Below are 21,048 nucleotides of genomic sequence, written 5' to 3'. Positions count from 1 at the left end.
TTTGGTTTTATTTGTGTTTGTTCAGTTGACTTTTTTAGTTTTGTCTATTTTGTTACAAACATATAATTTATAAAAACATAAGCATAAACATCATTTGACACTAAATCATTATTTTCTTTATATTTAAATGTAAAGCTAAACATCACAATAAAAATCAAGAAAATGTAATCCAATAATTTGATATTATTATCTTCAAACATAATACAAATATGATAAGCAATTTTCGGTTTTGATGTTAATGTATGAGATTCATATTCTTTTATTTTATTTTTAGTTATGTTTATTCTATTCTTTTAGAAGTAAAATGTATAACTTTTTGTTTAGTTGTTTAGGATAAATGGTTAAATATTATTAGTACATTTAACTAAACTAAAAATACTTAGGTTTTTCGGTTTGGTTTGGTTTAAAACCAAATCAAACCGAACCATTTGGATTGATAAAATCTTGAACCAAATGGTTTAGACATAAAGTTTGGTTTGGTTTGGTTTGGCTCGGTTTGAATTCGGTTGGGTCGGTCCGGTTTGTTTTTTTGCCCACCCATAGTGTTTTTTTTTTAAAACCACCCGTAGTTTATATAAGCAGACTCTCTTAAAAAAAGGAATACGAGCACCAGAGTGTATCAATTATAGCTAATATATGGAGTTTGTTGAAAAGAAAACAGTTTCAAAAATTCGCACATTGGAGAGAACTCATAATCAGTGGAGACTTGAGAGCCGATTTATAACCATTTCATGATAAAGATTATATAACAATTCATCTACGTTACGTGCATGTCAGATGGCATAAACATACATAGAAACTAAACGGCAAGCAGTTTTTTGACAAACGGCATGACCGAAAATGCCGAGCACAAGATTAGTAACCAGACGAGAACCATGCAGACTTGAAGGGAAACTAGAGTCAAAACATAGACGCTTTTCTAATACAACAAACCTCATTACGTACGATGCCGTTTATATATTTTTGTGTCTTTAGATGCCCAGTTTTTAATTATCTTCTAGTCAAGAGTCATTAAACCACCAATTAAGAAGATCAAAGGAACATTTCAAAATGATTTTGTAAATTTGAAGTATGCTTTCAGTGTTCAAGAGCACTCCTGACAGAGAGGGCCGAGTCTTGGGTTGAGTTGGTATGGCCTCTGGAAATGAGGTCATGGTTCAAGAACACTACTATAACCGTGATGTCATCATGAAAATGGCGTCTCACTTTCTTGTCAATCTTCTTTAGATCCGAATATCTCATCTCTCGTTTCCTCGCTGCCTCCTGAAGAGCCGCTTTTATCAACCTCTTCGCGCTTCCCTGAAGACAAAGTGCAGCAAAATCAACTATTAACACGGATGCAATCAAGAAACCTCTCACATTCACAGCAAGTCAACAATTTGTTTAAAAACTTACAGCGCGGGGATGGCTATGAACAATCTCAACTGCTTTTTCGTTACTCAAATGCTCCCAAAGACCATCGGAAGCAAAAATGAGAAACAAATCATTAGGGTGCAAGGGATGAGAGAGTATGGTGGGGGTCGCAGACATCAACGGTCTCTTCATTGGCTCCGCAATTCTAAACTTTTGACCGATTGGTTCCCTGTTAAACTCTTGCCTTTTCATGTACATGTCTCCTATAGATCTCGAAACCTATAAAACCAAATTTAAAAATCACTATTAACAAAGGAAGGAATCACTAGCCAAATCTTTGTTCATTACCTGAATGATACCTTTAACTCTCCAAACACCATGCTTAAACACAACGATCTGCGGATCATCAGGATGCAAGTCCTTGAGCTCCCAAAGAATATCCTCATTGTTAGCATTGTGCTCGCTCGACAGCTGAATAGCAGAGAGTCCCCCAGAGCTCCCTTTCTTCCCTAAAACAACCCGCGAATCTCCGAGACTCGCCACGAAAAGAGTACTTTGATATATCACACCAACCAAACAGCAAGTGCCAACAGTTGCCAAATTAGGCATCGTACTCCACAGCTCAGAGACGAGAGAAGCAAATCCTTCTTCCGTCGCGTTAAACGCTCTCTGTATCGTCACAACTCCTTGCGTCTCCGCTGATATCTCTGCATAACCATATAACGCAAGCATTGTGAATAGTCTCTCCCAACGAGAATTGAACCCGAGTGGCGGATGCCTAGTAGACAACCACTAGGCCAACACCTAGTTGGTGGCACTTAACTTTGTTGACTTGAACAAAAACTTAAAAACTATTAATAACAAACGAACGTAACCTCGAAAGTGGTTGAAGAGATGATCGCAGACATAACGGGCAGCTTCGGGACCGCCGTGACCGTCGTAGACGCCGACGAAAGTTCCGAAGTTACCGGACTCGATCTGGCTCTGATCTTCTAAGACCTGATTGGCTTGGATCACAGCCATGGAGAATTCTCCGCCGCGGTATTTACCGAGATCGCGGAACCAGAGGAGTCCGTCTTTGCCTTCGCCGCCGCTTCCGCACGATCCGGCGGCCTCTGAGTTGCTGTTATCGGAGGTGCGCCCGAATGGCTTGAAGCAGAGGGAAAGCAGATTCATCAATGAACCTGACATACATTCAGCATCTCTCGGAAACACACCCCCAAACTCCTTTAGGGTTCCGATGAACGAGATGGAGTTAGATCGGGACTTAATGGAAGGGAAGATGCGTAGGATAAGATGTTAGGCGCAGGATAAGGAATTTTAGGCGCAAGTTAGCAGGGGATCATGGGCGATCGTGTTCTGTCCGGTCGTAGAGTAGCAAAGACACTGTGACACCAACAATATCCCTCCTATATGGAGGACAGCGTGTCACCCCCGACGCGTCATCATACAACAATGTGACACCCATCTCCCTGACACTAAGGACGACGGGCCACCAACAATATCCCGTAATATAAAAGCCCATAAACCCGACAACTCTCACCCATGCCCAAATAAAATCCGAAAGAAAAGTCCAGTAGCACCAAGTCCGTCCAAATATCACATACTTGTTTGTCTCACCTGAAAGGGGGAAGAGTGAGGGGTGAGCGACAGGGGAATCGCTCAGTGAGGTATGGGATGCCACCCCGAAGTCCATGGACCCGGACATAGCACTCCGAATAAATATAATTTAATTCTAATGCATGTCAAACACAGTACCTAAAGTACTCAAGCAACAAACAATGATCCTAGCGAGGTGCACACTCGCCGCCCACTAACAGGCCAAAACACTACCGAAAAGGTACTCGGTTCATACACACACCGAAAAAATGCTCGGTAACACACGCCCGTAGACGATTTATCGACACTTCCAGTCTACGGCTCAACCGGTCGACTAAAGTTGGCCGTGACCTCCATACAATCCGGCATACAGCAGTCCGACTCTGTATCCGTCTCCAAACAAAAACAATCCTAGCTAAGAATTTACATTAAGTGAAACAATCAATGTTGAATCCTCTAACCCCCTAGTTCCGATTTATGCAAAGAACCTAAAACTAAACAAGCAATGACAGACTCGATTTCACACATTAGAAATAAATTATACTTATTCGAGGTCCTAAGCCGAATAAGAGGAGTTCGGGAATAGACCCTCACCTTAGCAATAAGAAGTGGTATCTATGAACTCCAGCTGCTCAAATGGACTCCAAATCTGAAATCAGATCGAAATTTCGAGTCAGAACGCCTTTCGAACGGTTTAAAACGGGTATTTACGGAAAAGTCAACCCGTTGGTCAAAGATTAATTATTTAATTAATTAATTAATTAATTAATTAATCCGTTTTTCCCTAACCGATTTCCAATTGATTTTAACCGACCGGTTTAACCTAACCAAATCGAAATCGATTTAAACCGGTCAAACCACCGGTTGGCCGAGTCATCGAGTTGACTCACCGGGTTGACTCGGCCGAGTGGCGAGTCACCGGCGAGTCATCGGTGTCGGTCACCGGCGGCGGCGGCGACGCGGCAGCGACACGGCGGCTTACCGGAAAAATTAACGGCGGCGACGCGGCGGCAGCTTCTCGGCGGCGAACGGACGGTGGTCGGTCACGGCGGCTCCGGCGAACGGCGGAGGCGCGTGTGTTTCACGCGCGCGCCGAGGCGAATCTTCAGGAGGCGCGTGCGGCTTCGTCCGGGCTCCGTTTGAGGCGTGCTTGGTGTCTACGGCTTCGTCTCGACGAGAGGAACACGATGGTGTTCTTGGATTCACGAGATTCATCACGGTTAGAAAGTTATTGTCGAATTACTAAACGGACGAAACTAAGCTTAACTGCATGGCGGTTTCCGGCGATTCTAAGCTGCAGCGGACGGTGGTGACGAGCTCAACGTGGTCTCGAGGCGCGGTGGCTCCGGTGGCAACTCAGGTAAGCTTTCTCCCTTCCTCTTCTCTCTCTCTCTCTTTCTCTCTCTCTCTCTCTCTCTCTCTCTCTCTCTCTCTCTCTCTCTCTCTCTCTCTCTCTCTCTCTCTCTCTCTCTCTCTCTCTCTCTCTCTCTCTCTCTCTCTCTCTCTCTCTCTCTCTCTCTCTCTCTCTCTCTCTTTCTTTTAAAAAAAAACAAGTTGGCCTTTGGAGATACCTTGGGGTTGGGGTCATTACAATTCTCCCCCACTTATAAGGAATTCGTCCCCGAATTCATGTCATAAGCTGACGTGCCCAATGTCATCATAGCAAAACCTCGAATACTAATCTTCGCTCGACCTTTCAGGTCTCCTCCTGGGTCTTATCTCCCTCCCAACGAACTCGGACAAACACAGTCGATATTTCCCGAACTGTCTTCTCATGATGATCCAAAATCTCCAATAGATGATAAGGTTCATAAAATCTTTATGAACTCACTTGATGTCTACTGCAAAATAGTTATAGCGCCTTCTCAACTTTTGCAATGCTGTCATATGAACCAAGTACTAGAAGGCTGATATACTGCTGATAAAGTAACTGCAAGCAATTAATCCAATCCAGTATCTGACACATCACAGTAAGCCTCAGCCTCAGTAGAACCCAAAACTGGTGTCTTCATTAGTTGTGCTTCAATTCAGTGAAACTCCTCGAACAAAAATCTATCCAACCACACTTAACGTCTTTACATGTAGACCGCGTCTTTAACATTACTAAACCGGTGAAACCCTTGATGAACTTCCAGTAGTACACTATTAACCCAAAAAGAACGGCAGATCTTTGTAGCGCTCTTAGGTTCCGACAATCCCGAAACGGTATTAATCTTCTTTGGATCCATCAAAATTCTGCTTCCAAAACCATGTTATCCAAAAATACAACATTCCTCTGCCAGAAGCTACACTTCCTCAACTTAGCAAACAACTGATGCTCTCCAGGCTTATCCAACGCAATCCGCGAAATGCTCACAAATCTCCTTTCTACTCCAAAATAAATCAGGATGTCATCGATGAATACAATCGCACACCTATCTAAATGTTCACGAAAACGTCATTCATATCTTCATGAATGCAACAGTGCCTTTGTCGAGCCAAATGGTATCACTGTGTCCCATAATATCCATAATGTATACAAAAATTCACATTCAGTAGATACTCTTCAAATATAGTAATCTGATGGTGTTCTGATGCCAAAGCAACCTTCAAGAACTATAAACTTCCTGTAAATAATCCAATAATTCATCAACGCGCGGAAGCGATACTTATCTTTAATGGTCACTTTGCTCAGACCTTTGTAGTCGATACAAAATTGAAACTCCCACCTTTCTTCTTTACAACAACAATGATGATATTCCCCACGGTAAAGTACCCGATCTGATAAAACCCAAACAAATCGCAAGAGTTTCTCATGTGTCATGTGGTGACCGTTCCAAAGGTCACAAATATATCCTCATACTCTGCAATAACCGGAAGATCCTGCAGCTCATGTTGTCCATCAGCCTTAACCATCGAGATGGTAGTCAAAAATCTCTATGTCCTTGTATCCCATAAAGTCAAAAATCTCTATGTCCTTGTATCCCATAACTCCTCAGTATGTAGCATGCATGCACTAACAACTTCCATCTGCTCCAGCAATCGGAACTCTTGCCCTCAGGCAATCCAACACTACTTGATGCCGTGACAATCAATCCGTCCCAAAGATAACATCGTAAAAACGTAGCTCCATCTCTGATGAATATCCGAACAAATCGGCCCTCCAAGCATAACTGGTACACTGCGATGGATATAAATAGCTCCCAATGTCCTATGTCAGTTGTCCAAACTGACACATCTCTGAAACGATCAACACTGCCAAAATTGGTAAACATACCAAAGTGTAACTCCAACACCTACACAACGCAAGCTGCTGCACCCCAATTCAAAAGCGATCTCCACGAGTTCACAAAACAAATATATCTCCAAAATAGTCAATATACTCGTACACACAACAACACATGCCAACCAATGGCTCATACCACACACCACATAATCTCCAGTAACAAAACTCGTGGAACGATTGCTTGAAGTGGGCTGGTGGCAGAAACGTCACATATCCACTCCTGGATAGCCTCGAAATCATGACCGAAGAAACTGATAACTCCTGAGAAAACTGACGAACTTGGACTTCACGCAACTGCTGAACATCTGTCGAGAACCTTGATAGTCGAAGGACGAATGACGATGATTTTACTCATCGTCATAGAAAGAGACATTTGAGTTAGTAATTACTGGACAGAATGGTGCTAAAAGAATTTCGAAATGTATAAATAAATATATAGTTTTTTTTTTTTTTTTTAAGTTGAAAACCGATGAAAACCGAATCCCCTGACCGCCATCCCGGACGGAACCGGGATGGAACCCGCTCTGATACCAAATTGTGACACCCGTCACCTCCTATATGGAGGACAGCGTGTCACCCCCGACGCGTCATCATACAACAATGTGACACCCGTCTCCCTGACACTAAGGACGACGGGCCACCAACAATATCCCGTAATATAAAAGCCCATAAACCCGACAACTCTCACCCATGCCCAAATAAAATCCGAAAGAAAAGTCCAGTAGCACCAAGTCCGTCCAAATATCACATACTTGTTTGTCTCACCTGAAAGGGGGAAGAGTGAGGGGTGAGCGACAGGGGAATCGCTCAGTGAGGTATGGGATGCCACCCCGAAGTCCATGGACCCGGACATAGCACTCCGAATAAATATAATTTAATTCTAATGCATGTCAAACACAGTACCTAAAGTACTCAAGCAACAAATAATGGTCCTAGCGAGGTGCACACTCGCCGCCCACTAACAGGCCAAAACACTACCGAAAAGGTGCTCGGTTCATACACACACCGAAAAAGTTCTCGGTAACACACGCCCGTAGACGATTTATCGACACTTCCAGTCTATGGCTCAACCGGTCGACTAAAGTTGGCCGTGACCTCCATACAATCCGGCATACAGCAGTCCGACTCTGTATCCGTCTCCAAACAAAAACAATCCTAGCTAAGAATTTACATTAAGTGAAACAATCAATGTTGAATCCTCTAACCCCCTAGTTCCGGTTTATGCAAAGAACCTAAAACTAAACAAGCAATGACAGACTCGATTTCACACATTAGAAATAAATTATACTTATTCGAGGTCCTAAGCCGAATAAGAGGAGTTCGGGAATAGACCCTCACCTTAGCAATAAGAAGTGGTATCTATGAACTCCAGCTGCTCAAATGGACTCCAAATCTGAAATCAGATCGAAATTTCGAGTCAGAACGCCTTTCGAACGGTTTTAAAACGGGTATTTACGGAAAAGTCAACCCGTTGGTCAAAGATTAATTATTTAATTAATTAATTAATTAATTAATTAATCCGTTTTTCCCTAACCGATTTCCAATTGATTTTAACCGACCGGTTTAACCTAACCAAATCGAAATCGATTTAAACCGGTCAAACCACCGGTTGGCCGAGTCATCGAGTTGACTCACCGGGTTGACTCGGCCGAGTGGCGAGTCACCGGCGAGTCATCGGTGTCGGTCACCGGCGGCGGCGGCGACGCGGCAGCGACACGGCGGCTTACCGGAAAAATTAACGGCGGCGACGCGGCGGCAGCTTCTCGGCGGCGAACGGACGGTGGTCGGTCACGGCGGCTCCGGCGAACGGCGGAGGCGCGTGTGTTTCACGCGCGCGCCGAGGCGAATCTTCAGGAGGCGCGTGCGGCTTCGTCCGGGCTCCGTTTGAGGCGTGCTTGGTGTCTACGGCTTCGTCTCGACGAGAGGAACACGATGGTGGTCTTGGATTCACGAGATTCATCACGGTTAGAAAGTTATTGTCGAATTACTAAACGGACGAAACTAAGCTTAACTGCATGGCGGTTTCCGGCGATTCTAAGCTGCAGCGGACGGTGGTGACGAGCTCAACGTGGTCTCGAGGCGCGGTGGCAACTCAGGTAAGCTTTCTCCCTTCCTCTTCTCTCTCTCTCTCTCTTTCTTTCTCTCTCTCTCTCTCTCTCTTTCTTTTAAAAAAAAACAAGTTGGCCTTTGGAGATACATTGGGGTTGGGGTCATTACACACACTCTCGCTTGTAATTTTTTGGTCTGATGAGGAGAGCGATCTTCCCTTAGCTGTCCGACCATTGTCCAAGAAAACAAAACACTATAGCATGTTTTATAATTTATATAGATACAATTTTTTTAAAAAAATGGTGAATAAAGAAACCATTGGTGACCTATTCATATGGTTTTTCAAAATAGAATATGTGTATGTTTTTATATAGTGGAGACCATTGGGCTGCTTGCATTATTTTATATTTCTACATACTCATATACTACTTTTATATCTTTAATTTTTTTTATACAAATACGTTTTTGTTTGATATATAGCTATAAAAGAAGTCTTTTATCCATTTCCTTCAAGCGATGCATTCCTGAATCTATAACTTCCACTGCTCAGTAAAAATTTTCCTACGCGGAGTCAGGGCCGAAGCTAGAATATAAATGTAATGGGTGCACCAATGCTAAAAAGATGTTACAACTATGGTTTCAGAGATGTTACAACTATGGTTTCGTTGATCTATCACATGCTCCACATCGACTCCTCCCACCATTGATCGTTTCTCTGCATTTCTCTCTGTTTCTTCTACCCGATAAATCTGTCGGCTCACCATCTCCATCTTACTAAAGGGTTCAATCGTTTGGGCCTCCTAATGGGCAAATATCTAAGGTTTAAGGGTTCTAAAATATGAGTTTATAATGGGCTGTTGGACTACTTCTACTAGAGCATTAGTGCTTTTGTAAAACGTTTTTATTCCTTCTGCAATTTTAATATGAAGCCAGTTACAAAAAAAAAAAATGCTAAAAAGATATAACAAAAATATAATAAGGCATCAAACTTGAATTATTAGGGGTGCACGGGTGCACATGCCCCCACATCTATCAGCCTGCCTTCGCCCCTGCGTGGAGTCTAGTTTTCCCTAACCATCAGTGTGTGTTTTAATCAAAATATTGGATGTTGGCTATCTCCAAGTCTACTAGCTGCGTGGAGTACTGAAAGTCATCCCAATGTATGCAACCTTAGAGCATCATTAACCCAAATATCCAAATGGGTTTCTAATTTTTTTTTTCTTTTGGCCGATTTAAAAAAAAAATTAAAAAAGAATCAATCGCGGGCTGCCACGTGTCAGTGGGGTCCGCGCACAGCAGAAAAACCCAACTACATACGTTTCTTATTTGGCTACATGTGGCTCCCTTCTTCCTCGGTCCCCCTATTTTTGTGGTTCCCTCCCCTTCTAAAAACCCTCTTACATACCCGGTTAATGCTGCTCTTAGTTTTGGAAGATTCTTTTTTTTTTGAAAGAATGTAAAATTTTTATCCAGTCAAAACTTTGTACATCTAGTGCATCTGATTTTGTATAGATATAATCTATACTCTAAAAATATTCCTCATGGTGATTACTCCCTAGTAGCAAACCAAGAGATCAAACTCTCTTCCAAGTATTTGTGTCCCAGCCCCTTCACCGATAGCAACTTAAGCCTGATGGTTTTATCTACAAACTTGGTGAGGGTAGTTGCAGGCTGTGGCTGCTCTCCATGTCTGCGAGCGTTCCTCTCTCTCCACAACGCATGAACTGTCGCTTGGAAAGCGTAGCGAATAAGAAACTGCTCTGTGGGTGGCATCCTTGCGCTCGAGATGATCTCTATTAGCTCATTCCATGATGTAGTAAATGCTCTCTGAAGAATCCGCCCTACTAAGGCCTTCCAAATCTGCTTTGAGTAGTCGCAACTAAAGAAGAGATGGTGGCAAGTTTCATTTGTTACCTTGCAGAGTACGCAAGTTGCATCAACTGCCCCATTCCATTGTTGTATCCTGTCATAGGTCTTCAGACGTTGGCGGAGAGCAACCCAAAAAAGAAACGAGTATTTTGGTGTGGATTGCGTGAACCAAATACCCTTACTCCACTCGCAGATTTGTTGTGTAGATCGTATATGTAGCCAGGTTTTCTTTGATGAAAAAACACTAGCATACTTCCCTTCTTTCTGTTTCCAAAGAGGTGTGTCTTCTTCTTGGCTGGAGTCAGCTTGAAGAAGTGCAATCTCATTTTCTATCTCATTTAGGAGACTCAGCATGTGTCTTCTTCTCCGATGATTACCAAGAACATCAGCCATCACCGCGTTTTCAGAGAAGCCCATAGCAATGTATCCTCGTTCTCCCAACACGTCCTTGAGACATCCAAGTGGTGACCACACATCAAACCAGAATGATGTTTCTTTCCCATTTCTGACTTCCCTTTTGAAGAACTGCTTTGCAAGCTTACGGAGTTTTAGTAGCTTTCGCCAAACCCATGATACAGATGTTGTATTTTCTTTTATCGACCAGAGTGACCCCTTCCTGATCAGATAGCAATGCACCCATCGAACCCAAAGCGAGTTATGCGCAGAGTGAATCCTCCAGAGTAGTTTCAAACCATGAACCACATTTACTTCTTTTAGCGGCCTGAGCCCCCAACCCCCCTTCATGTTTCGGTAGGCAGACATCTTTCCAGCTTACTTTAGCTTTGCTTGTTTTCAGTTCAGGTCCTGACCATAAGAAAGCCGAGCAAAACCTCTCAATTTCTTTCAGACAGTTGCTAGGGAGCCTAAACGCTTTGCATCCAGAAGTTTGTGAAGCTTGCGATAACTGATTTGATAAGCTGTAAACGACCACCTTGTGATAAGAACCTGCCCGTCCATGACTTCATTCTTTTGCGGATTCTCTCGACCACGGGGAGGTAGTCCTGAACTGTCATACGTTTAGTCAGGAGGGGGAGCCCCAGATAGCGGACATGCAGCTTTCCCGAGGGCAGAGGGAAGGTGCTTAGGATGTCTTCTTCTTCATTTTGAGTGGTACCCGCTATGTAGAGTGTAGACTTCTCAAGACTAATCTTCATACCTGATATCGCTGCAAAGTCATCAAATACTCGAAGTATACCTTCAATGGAGCATTTTGTACCGTCCGTAAACACCATGAGATCGTCAGCAAAGCTCAAACGTGTGAGAAGGATGTTCTTACACCGAGGATGATAGCCGACCAAGCCCCTTTCAGCCTCTTTATCAATCATGTGAGAGAGAACATTCATGCAGATGACAAAGAGATAGGGAGACAGAGCACACCCTTGCCTCAAACCTCTCTTGCTCTGAAAAAACTCGGCTAACTCCCCGTTGATCTGCACGGAGAAGGAGGCCGTGCAGACACAAATCTCAATCCAATGAATAAATTCCTCCGGTATGTTTGGTGCTCTCAATGTGTTCAAGAGGAAACTCCAATGAACTGTGTCGAAAGCTTTAGCAATATCGATATTTGGAGTACATCTCGGCGTGATGTCTCCCTTGTGATAGTCTTTCACAATTTCAGTTGCCAGGAGTAGGTTCTCCACCAGTAGCCTATCCTTCACGAATGCTGACTGGTTTGGAGAGATGCATTGAGGAAGAGTGCTTTTTAGCCTGTTAGCTATGATCTTCGAGATCACCTTGTACAAGACATTGCAGCAGGAGATCGGTCTATAGTCCTTCATCTCAGTCGCAGATTCCTTCTTGGGTATGAGAGCTAGAATTGTTGAGTTCAGGCCCTTCGGAAGAAACCCTTTACTGAAGAAGGATTGTACCGCGGTGGTGAAGTCCTTTGCAATTACACTCCAAGAGGCTTTGAAAAACTCAACTGAGTATCCTTCGGGGCCTGGAGATTTATTGCTCGGCATATGAAAGATAACTTCTCGGATCTCCTCCTCTGTTACCGGCCTGATAAGCGAGGACCTCTCTTCATTACTGCACCGGAAAGGAACGATTTCTTGCAGTTCTGGAACTGTCCTAATCTGGAGATCAGTCAGTTCAGAACTGAGAAACTCTTTGAAAAATCTCTCGGCCTCTGTTTTAATGTCATCTTGTGACGTCACCACTCTTCCAGAAGGGCATTAAATTTCTCTGATGCCATTCCGGACTTCTCTGGCCTTGGCATCATTATGGAAAGCCTTATTGTTATTGTCTCCCACTTGAAGCCAGTGAAGCTTCGATCGCTGCTTCAGAACCTTTTCCTCAATGGCTGACACTCTCTGCCATCTTTCATTTGCCATCATCTCCACATGGACATTGTCTGACATTGGGTCTCGAAACAATTTCTCCTGTTTTTCACAGAGGTCCAGGTAGGCTTCCTTAACCTTTCGCGTTAGCTCTCCCAGTTTTGTTTTACTCAAGTTTCGAATCAGGGGCTTTAGAGCTTTAAGAGACTTTGAAAATCTATAAAGCGCTGAGGTAGAGTCAAACAGCAGTTGAGTGTCTCTCCAGAAGTCCTGAACAACTGCAAGGAGCTCTGGCATATCAGCAAGAGCGTTTGAGAACTTGAAGGGTTTCCTTTTGCCCATAGCCTCCACTTCTAAGTGGAATCTTCCTCGAAGATGATCTGAACAACCCCCCGCTTCAAAAACACCATAGGCTTGAGTGCGAGTGTTCAACCATGTTTCATTAACGAGAATTCGATCTAGCTTCTTGCATATGATTCCCTCGTCTCACTTATTACACCACGTAAACTGCGGCCCCTGAAACCCCATATCTGTGAAGCTGCAATGCTGAATGACATCTTCAAAATCCCTCATTCCCGGAGTGGATAAACCTGCATCTTGATAGTTAGAATGCTCATCTCCCTCAAGGATTTCGTTAAAATCTCCCATGATGACCCATTCTTTATTCCTGAACAATGGGGAATTCTGGTGGGTTTTTATATCCTCCCAAAGTTCCTTCCTTCTCTCTGGTGTGTTCTCAGCATAAACGAAGGAACAAAAGAACTCCTCAGTAGCACCCTACATAAGAACTGAGATGGTGATGATCTGATCTGACTTAAAAACTGGCGTCACCCTTACTTGAGGACTCCAAATAACCCAAATTCTTCCTTTCCTGCTGTGCTCGTAGTTATTTACAAAAGACCAGCCCGGGAAGACAGAAGAAACAATCTGCTCCAGTTTATTTTCCTTTACTCTAGACTCCAAAATAGCTCCAAACTGAAGCCCCTTATTCCTTATCTAGTTATGTACAACAGTGTGTTTAGACGCTTTGTTGAATCCTCTCACATTCCAGAAGAAACCTGTCATTGAGAAGGTTTTCGAGACCTTTTTCCCAGCGTGTCTGGGTTCTCAGTTTCTTTTGCAGTGCACTCAGGGATGACTTTATGATTTGTTTTAGAGACTCTCGAAAGTGAAGGTCGCAAGCTTTTCCCTCCAACTACCTCATCTGGCTTTTCTTGCTCTGTAGTAGAGTTGTTTCCATTCTGACTCTGCTCGTTGTTTTTTGCTGGAGTTATGAGATTGTCCTCCCCTAGTGTCTCAGTTTCATCTTCCATTTTTTCTCCTACAGGTACAGCTTCTACTTCTTCTATCCTCTCTACCAGGTCCCCATTATCATCAACATTTGACAGGGCATCGAACCGCGTTGCAATTTTGACCTGACCGTATTCTAGCAGTTTGGGACTTTTTCTAGCTTTTCCAGGTGTTACATCAGACCAGCCCTTCACCACTTCCCCTTCTTCGATCACCTCCATTTCTTTCTCAACAATTGATTTCTCTGGTGTTGACATTTCACTTCTCCTTATGACACTGTTTCCCTCCTTATTTGCTAGTTCCTCTGTAGCATTCTCCCTTGAGTACCCCTCTTTTATCATCTCAGTGACCGATCTGAGAGCTTCATCTTTCTTATTCATAACACATGCCTTCTCCACATGGCCCCATTTGTTACAGGTGAGACATCGAACTGGCAATCGAGGGTAGATGAACTCAACTGTGGTAGATTTCCCATTCTTCGTAAAGTTGATCTTTTTTGGAAGTTCCTTGGTTAGATTCGCATTCACAAAGATTTTTGCGAGTTTGAAGTTTGAACAGAAGGCAGTTTCTGGGTGGATCTTCACCGGATGTCCAACTGCGCTTGTGATGAAGCTCAGTCCTTCCCATGAGTACATGTTCATTGGAACATTTTTCAGGTAGACCCACATCGGAATCGCTTGGATCTCTGGCTTCTCCTTGAGCTCTTCCGGAGTCCACTTTGTTACCACTAAAGGTATGTTACCGATGTTCCACATCCCCCTTCTTAAGATTCTAGCTCTCATAGACGGATCCGAGACTCGAAACTTCATGGTTGTAGAATCGACTTCATAGACTTCTACTGCCTGCCCCTTTCCCCCTTCTCTCCAGATTTTGTTAACCACGGCGTGAATCTTTGCGACGTGAGGCGCAGTATCCAAAAAATTTCCTACCAAAAAATCCTCCCACATTGGGTTCGTATTGACGACCACTTCATCCGGAATTTCCACGCTAAGTTGACCTTCCTGATTCGTAATGTCGACGTTGTATTTTTCTCAAAACTTTCTTCTCCTGAGCTACACCAACCCACAATATAGCTTTCAGAGCGATTTCCTTCATTGTCTGTGTCTCCACCGGTGATAACTCCCCCTTCTCTCGTAACAAGCCTTCCTGATTCTCTTTCGTAGCCGGATCCGTTCCCTCCGAGTCTGGCGGCGGCGCCGAAGTCATGTTGAGAAACCTAGTTCGCGTATCGCCGAAAAATCGCCAATCTCCTTTGCTTACTAAAACAAAAGAAGATTCATATACCTGTTAGATAAACACTGGCTAGTTTATGCCTCCATTCCTTGTTGACCCACATTGATATTTTAAATCGTAACTTATGGTCAACAAGGCATGAACCATGCTTCGCGTTGTATTATATGGAAAGAGACCGCTTAATTCTATTAAAATTTATCATTTCATTGGCTTTTTCATATGTTCTAAACTACCTACAAAAATATCCGGTAGAAGTCTTCCTTTTTAATTCATTTATAGAGATAAAAGTCTTATACCGAGAGAAAAAAATAATTCAGTTTGACGGATACAATTCTTTTTGTATGACATATAGATGTGGAGACACTATTTATTTTTCAATTGGTGAACTTGGCCGTTTTTCTTGAGTTTGTCATGGCCCTTGAGCGAAGTACTTGTTGACAACCTGTATAGCTAAAACAATGTTGGTGTAGAGCATTGCATGCATGTCTACACATCTGCATAACTCATAATATCAATTTATGACGATGAATCAATGATATTGTTATGTGAAGGAGGATATATCCTAGATTATAAACGATATGATAATATAATGAGAAGAACATAGTAAAAATATATGAATAACAAGAAAATAAAAATATAGAAATTAGTCAAAAGTAATATGTAGTGTTTTTAATTTATTTTTGAGGACAATGAAAGATTTATACCACAATGATTTCTTTGTTACCAAAGATAGAAATATATATATATCTCGAAGTATTTTTCACCCATTAATCAATAATAGATATCTAAAAATAAACGTTGCCTAGAAAACCTGTTTAAGCCCTTACCTCTCAAAACAAAACAAACACAACGAAACACCCTAAATTTAAAAATCTGTTTTCTTAAATTTAACCTCTTCCTTCACCATATAACATCTTCCTCATATCCCCATTCCAAAAAGAAAACTAGAAACCCCAAAAGATAAAATGGATCATCGAGCAAGAATGATCCTTGTCCTAGCTCTGGTTGCAATGTCCGTATGGGGTTCGGACGCATCCGCAATGCAAAAGACGAAGTTCGACGCGCCGCTTCTGACTGAAAAAATAGCAACAAATAGATCGATCATCGTCGATATTGAAGGCAAAGGAGACTACACTTCGGTGCAAAAAGCCATTGATGCTGTTCCTGTTGATAACTCTAATTGGATTATCGTCCATGTCCGTAAAGGAATCTACAAGTACGTTTACTTACGCTTAACCTTTTACATTACTTCATACGCGCAAATCATGTTACATAACATACATATATTTATAGTAATATTATATGCATTACTATTGTCACATATATACATTTATTTTGAATTTTGATAATTATTTTTTGAGGAAATAGGGAGAGAGTGCACATTCCGGAGAACAAGCCGTTCATATTCATGAGAGGCAACGGAAGAGGAAAGACAGTCATTGAATCATCGCAAAGTGCTGTCGATAATGTTGCTTCAGCCACTTTCAAAGTCGAAGCTAATCACTTCGTTGCTTTTGGTATCAGCATCAGGGTATGTATTAACACAATTGTAGATTTTGATTACGTACATGACATTTGTGTCTTAATGAATCTGTGTGATGAATATACAGAATGATGCACCGGTCGGACTGGCGTTCACGTCTGACAATCAATCGGTGGCAGCGTTTGTGGCGGCTGATAAAGTTGCGTTTTACCATTGTGCGTTCTACAGCTTGCACAACACTTTGTTTGATAACAAAGGTAGACATTACTACCATGAGTGTTACATCCAAGGCTCCATCGACTTCATCTTCGGTCGTGCAACTTCCATTTTCAACGTGCGTTTTTCACATTCTCTAAAACATAACATATATATTGACCACCAATATATTATCTCACTTTCTTTTACCTTTTATAAAATTGTTACAGAATTGTGAGATATTTGTGATATCGGACAAGAGGGTGAAACCGTATGGGTCAATCACAGCACACCACAGGGAAAACGCAGAGGAACACACAGGTTATGTGTTCATAAGAGGCAAAGTGTACGGAATCGATGAAGTCTACTTAGGCCGTGCCAAGGGACCTTATTCTCGAGTCATCTTTGCCAAGACTTACTTGTCCAAGACCGTTGTCCCTAGTGGTTGGACCAACTGGAGCTACGACGGCTCGACCAAGTTAGTCTCTAGTTATTATTATCTAAACTATTAAAACTGAAGTACAAATAAATCTTAACCCTAAGTTTTCTTCAATAATTAATATCCAATGCCATTGACCTTATAAATAGCAATTTCCATAAAAATTGTTACGAAATAGCCTAATATTTAGCTACCTAATAAATTTAGAAGATATGCAATCCTTCATTTAATTTAAATCAAAATCAAAAATTCAATTTTGCAATCCATAAAAAAACTATAAAATAGATTAAATTATCAGATTAATTTATTGGTTTATTAAAAATTAAATTAATCAAAATCGTTTAAATTTTTAGAATAATAAAAATAACTCAGTTATATTTAATTAATTAGTCTCTTCTAATTTAATTAGTACAATAATGCATGTATTTAATTTTTAACGTTTACAAAAGCAAATATCCGTGCAGACGCATGGGTCAAAATCTAGTATCTTATTATTTTTCATGTTTATACTAATACTGTTGAGACTTTTGATCAGGGATATATACCATGCGGAGTATAAATGTCATGGACCAGGTGCTGAGAGACAGGGTAGATCAGACTGGGCTAAAGAACTGACCAAACAAGAAGTTGAGTCCTTCTTGTCTATTGATTTTATTGATGGAACTTCTTGGCTCCCTGTTTGGCTTCATGAAAACTCTTAGAGCTCCTTATGCGTGTTTCCCGTTTGGCTTGGAAGAAAACATATGAAGAAAGAAGAACCCAATCTTTTCTTCACTATACGAAATAGTTTTCTCTCTTTTTGTTCTACTCTAAAATGATTGTAGACTGATTGGAAATTCTTATGTCGTTTGCACGCATTATATAAGATAAATTTCCATTTTTATAATATATGTAACCTAAACTATAGTCATATCTCATAATTTAAAATAATTTCCCGACTGATTCATTAGATTAACTAGCCAACGAAAAATATTATGAATACTGGAAGTGGTTTCAAATATTTAAAATTTGGTTATCGTTACAAAGTAAATCAGAAAGAAATATGATATATTTTCATTCTTCTCATATGACTTGGTACATAAGTAACTAGTAGCCCTAGCTTACTTCAAGCCAAGGATAGATTTTGTATGAATATTGAATTACTAAAATTTTAGAACCCACCGCCAAATCCTCCACCGGCACCACCACCACCACCAAATCCTCCACCAGCTCCTCCGCCGGCACCACCACCAGCACCAAATCCTCCGCCTGATCCTCCACCAAATCCCCCACCGACACCTCCACCGTGACCCCCGCCAGCACCACCACCAAATCCTCCCCCAGCTCCTCCGCCAGCTCCTCCACCAGCTCCTCCGCCTGCACCACCACCAAATCCTCCTCCGGCACCTCCTCCAGCACCACCACCTAATCCTCCACCTGCACCACCACCTGCACCACCACCAGCACCTCCACCGTGCCCTCCTCCGAGTCCTCCACCTGCACCACCACCGGCACCTCCTCCGAGTCCTCCACCAGCACCACCACCAGCACCACCACCAGCACCTCCACCAGCACCACCACCAATACCTCCACCGTGACCTCCTCCGAGTCCTCCACCAGCACCACCACCGGCACCTCCACCTTGCCCTCCTCCGAGTCCTCCACCAGCACCACCACCAGCACCACCACCAGCACCACCACCAGCACCTCCACCAGCACCACCACCAATACCTCCACCGTGACCTCCTCCGAGTCCTCCACCAGCACCACCTCCTAGACCACCACCAGCACCTCCACCGGCACCACCACCATTACCTCCACCGGCACCACCTCCTAGACCACCACCAGCACCTCCTCCAGCACCACCACCAATGCCTCCACCGTGCCCTCCTCCGAGCCCTCCACCTGCACCACCACCAGCACCTCCTCCAGCACCACCACCAATACCTCCACCGTGGCCTCCTCCAAGTCCTCCACCACCACCTAATCCTCCACCAGAACCACCACCAATACCTCCACCGTGGCCTCCACCAATGCCACCGCCTAGACCGCCGCCATGGCCTCCTCTTACACCACCACCAAAACCTCCACCTGCACCTCCCCCGCCACCAATTCCTCCTCCAAAACCTTTGCCGCCACCAAAACCGCCGCCAATTCCACCACCACCGCCTCCTAACGTCTCCTTCTCAAGTCTCCTACACTCCACAACCCCTATCACCACCACTACAAACATCAAACTCAAAAACCATAGAGATACTTTCCCCATATCTTTGATATATTTTTCTAATATCTGGTTTAGTGATCGGTATACAATTGTTATAGCTCACTTGACTAGCTACTAACACTATATATACTATATAGGAAGTAGAGAGGGCATTTATGAGATATGGTTGAGAGAGCCCTTCAACATCTTTCCTACACCGCGTTTCTCCGCATGTTCTCACGTCCCAATCTCTCATGTTCAATTTTTTCTACGAAGCAATTAATGTGTGACACCCAAGTGCCTCTTTTTATATTAGTCTCCTCTTCCTATATTTAATTCCATGTTCTCCTAGTTTACCATTTCAGTATTGTATACAGCATTACAACTTATAGCTTACGTGCATAGAAAATTCAAAACAGACTACTTGTTCTAATTAAAACTATGCGGAGAGACGGTGAGGAAAGGTGGGGATATGTAATTAAGTTTGAATAGTATCTTACTCTCTTTTGACATTTAGAGCTTCTCAACTACTTTTGATTTGGTAGCCACATTAACTGCAAAATCCCCACTATCATTTTGCATTATTGATCGCTCTAGTAAATAGTGCTTACTTGTAGTCCTTATAATATTTCACCCTTATTATTTAAAATGCATTTGGCGTACTTGAAATGAAATCACGAATTCGATGATAAATTATTCAAAATACTTTTATTTGATTACAAAGAAAATAACAGTAAAATGCTATGAACTCAAGGTTTAGAAATCTGCAAGTTGTGTGTATTATTACTCAATTATAAAGTGCCCTTATATATGAGAGTTACAAAAACATAAAAAGAAATGCATAAATATGGAAAGTGTACAAATACAAGGAAAATGAAATAGGGTTTTCTTTTCTCTAAAGCCTAAGCCGCCTTTCTCTCCTCTTCATGCGGCCGCCTCTCTCTCTCTCTCTAGGGTTGGGCCGTCTCTCTCTCTCTCTTGGTATTGAGCCGGTTATAGACCGGGCCGGTTATAGACCGGGCCGGTTATAGACCGGGCCGGTTATAGACCGGGCCGGTTATGGACATCCATCATATGGTTTATAACACTCTCCATTGGATGTCATAACCATACAGAGTTCGTAATACGTTTTGGATGTTGACTCATTAAAACCTTACCAGGAAAACCCAGTGGGACAAAACCATGGTTAAGGAAAAAGAGTACAACACGCATTACTCCCCCTGTTCTGAACATCACTGAAAATCTTTCAGTCTACGTATCCCAATCTCTGTATATGTCTTTCAAGTTGGCGCATCCCAACCTGATGGTTGAGCTTCATGGATACCAATGACTAATGGTCTCAATATCAAGGCAAGGCGCCAATAGTACTTAAGGTTAGGGACGTGTATGTCTTTAGTGCCTTATGGTCGAACATGAGCTAAACATATAGGAGATTCTCAGCAAGAACACATGTTCGGCCTAGTATGGCTTGTCTATTACATCAAGGCGCCAATGGTACTTGGGTAATGGATTTTACCGGACCAAAGACATATTTCTTGTCCTTCTTGGGACCAAAGGATCCGTGTCCAAGTCAGAGATATTCACGACCATGTCCTTCTTATGGACCAAACAGATCAGTCTCTAAAACAAGTGATCTCACACCCATGTACTAGATAATGGGTGAGACTGGTCCACATTAAATCCCTTGAGTACCCTTTTGTGTATATACTATTTGATGCACAAGGATTTCATTGTTAATGTACTCAAGCTGTAGTCCCAAACAAAACTTTGTTTTCCATGATCTTTCATCTCAAACTCTTTCTTGAGATATTC

General features: G+C 42.5%; 4 protein-coding genes across 7 annotated transcripts; 1 reads left to right on the top strand and 3 right to left on the bottom strand.

Annotated features, from left to right (window-relative positions):
* Positions 1-895: 895 nt before the first annotated feature.
* On the bottom strand, positions 896-15,860 carry LOC106439592 (probable protein phosphatase 2C 42). Of its 4 annotated transcripts, XM_048753131.1 has the most exons (6): positions 3,935-7,202; positions 3,547-3,601; positions 2,229-2,973; positions 1,702-2,060; positions 1,396-1,632; positions 896-1,299 (listed from the first exon to the last, which is right to left on the bottom strand). In XM_048753131.1, exons 3-6 carry the CDS (start codon positions 2,542-2,544, stop codon positions 1,078-1,080), a joined length of 1,134 nt encoding a protein of 377 aa, XP_048609088.1. In that variant the 5' UTR covers positions 2,545-2,973; positions 3,547-3,601; positions 3,935-7,202; the 3' UTR covers positions 896-1,077. The 4 variants fall into 4 exon arrangements, 2 of the variants coding, with proteins under 2 accessions (XP_048609088.1, XP_048609089.1); XM_048753132.1 differs by lacking the exon at positions 3,547-3,601 and having other exon boundaries at positions 4,220-7,202; XR_007321437.1 differs by lacking the exons at positions 896-1,299; positions 2,229-2,973; positions 3,547-3,601; positions 3,935-7,202 and adding exons at positions 7,556-7,610; positions 7,945-15,860 and having other exon boundaries at positions 1,443-1,632; positions 1,713-2,060.
* Positions 9,815-10,897, bottom strand: LOC106442299. Its single transcript, XM_013884000.2, has one exon. The coding sequence runs from the start codon at positions 10,895-10,897 to the stop codon at positions 9,815-9,817; it is 1,083 nt and encodes a 360-aa protein (XP_013739454.2).
* Positions 15,861-15,863: 3 nt separating the features above from the next.
* On the top strand, positions 15,864-17,994 carry LOC106358163 (probable pectinesterase 67). Its single transcript, XM_013797914.3, has 5 exons — positions 15,864-16,153; positions 16,306-16,468; positions 16,548-16,754; positions 16,846-17,093; positions 17,590-17,994. Exons 1-5 carry the CDS (start codon positions 15,903-15,905, stop codon positions 17,753-17,755), a joined length of 1,035 nt encoding a protein of 344 aa, XP_013653368.1. The 5' UTR covers positions 15,864-15,902; the 3' UTR covers positions 17,756-17,994.
* Positions 17,995-18,024: 30 nt separating this feature from the next.
* On the bottom strand, positions 18,025-19,411 carry LOC106358162 (glycine-rich cell wall structural protein-like). The gene has a single exon (XM_022699561.2). The coding sequence runs from the start codon at positions 19,297-19,299 to the stop codon at positions 18,205-18,207; it is 1,095 nt and encodes a 364-aa protein (XP_022555282.2). The 5' UTR covers positions 19,300-19,411; the 3' UTR covers positions 18,025-18,204.
* Between the last annotated feature and the right edge of the window lie 1,637 nt (positions 19,412-21,048).

Source organism: Brassica napus, chromosome C3 (assembly GCF_020379485.1).
Source record: "Brassica napus cultivar Da-Ae chromosome C3, Da-Ae, whole genome shotgun sequence".
Taxonomy (NCBI): domain Eukaryota; kingdom Viridiplantae; phylum Streptophyta; class Magnoliopsida; order Brassicales; family Brassicaceae; genus Brassica; species Brassica napus.
This window is presented reverse-complemented; position numbering and strand designations above follow the sequence as displayed.

Coding starts and splice junctions, on each gene's coding strand:
- LOC106358162 (XM_022699561.2), bottom strand. CDS start 19,299: ATGGGGAAAGTATCTCTATGGTTTTTGAGTTTGATGTTTGTAGTGGTG.
- LOC106439592 (XM_048753131.1), bottom strand. CDS start 2,544: ATGTCAGGTTCATTGATGAATCTGCTTTCCCTCTGCTTCAAGCCATTC. Junction 2,061..2,228: donor TCTCTTCAACCACTTTCGAG/GTTACGTTCGTT, acceptor ATGGTTATGCAG/AGATATCAGCGGAGACGCAA. Junction 1,300..1,395: donor TTCATAGCCATCCCCGCGCT/GTAAGTTTTTAA, acceptor CTTTGTCTTCAG/GGAAGCGCGAAGAGGTTGAT.
- LOC106442299 (XM_013884000.2), bottom strand. CDS start 10,897: ATGTCTGCCTACCGAAACATGAAGGGGGGTTGGGGGCTCAGGCCGCTA.
- LOC106358163 (XM_013797914.3), top strand. CDS start 15,903: ATGGATCATCGAGCAAGAATGATCCTTGTCCTAGCTCTGGTTGCAATG. Junction 16,154..16,305: donor GTCCGTAAAGGAATCTACAA/GTACGTTTACTT, acceptor TTGAGGAAATAG/GGAGAGAGTGCACATTCCGG. Junction 17,094..17,589: donor AGCTACGACGGCTCGACCAA/GTTAGTCTCTAG, acceptor ACTTTTGATCAG/GGATATATACCATGCGGAGT.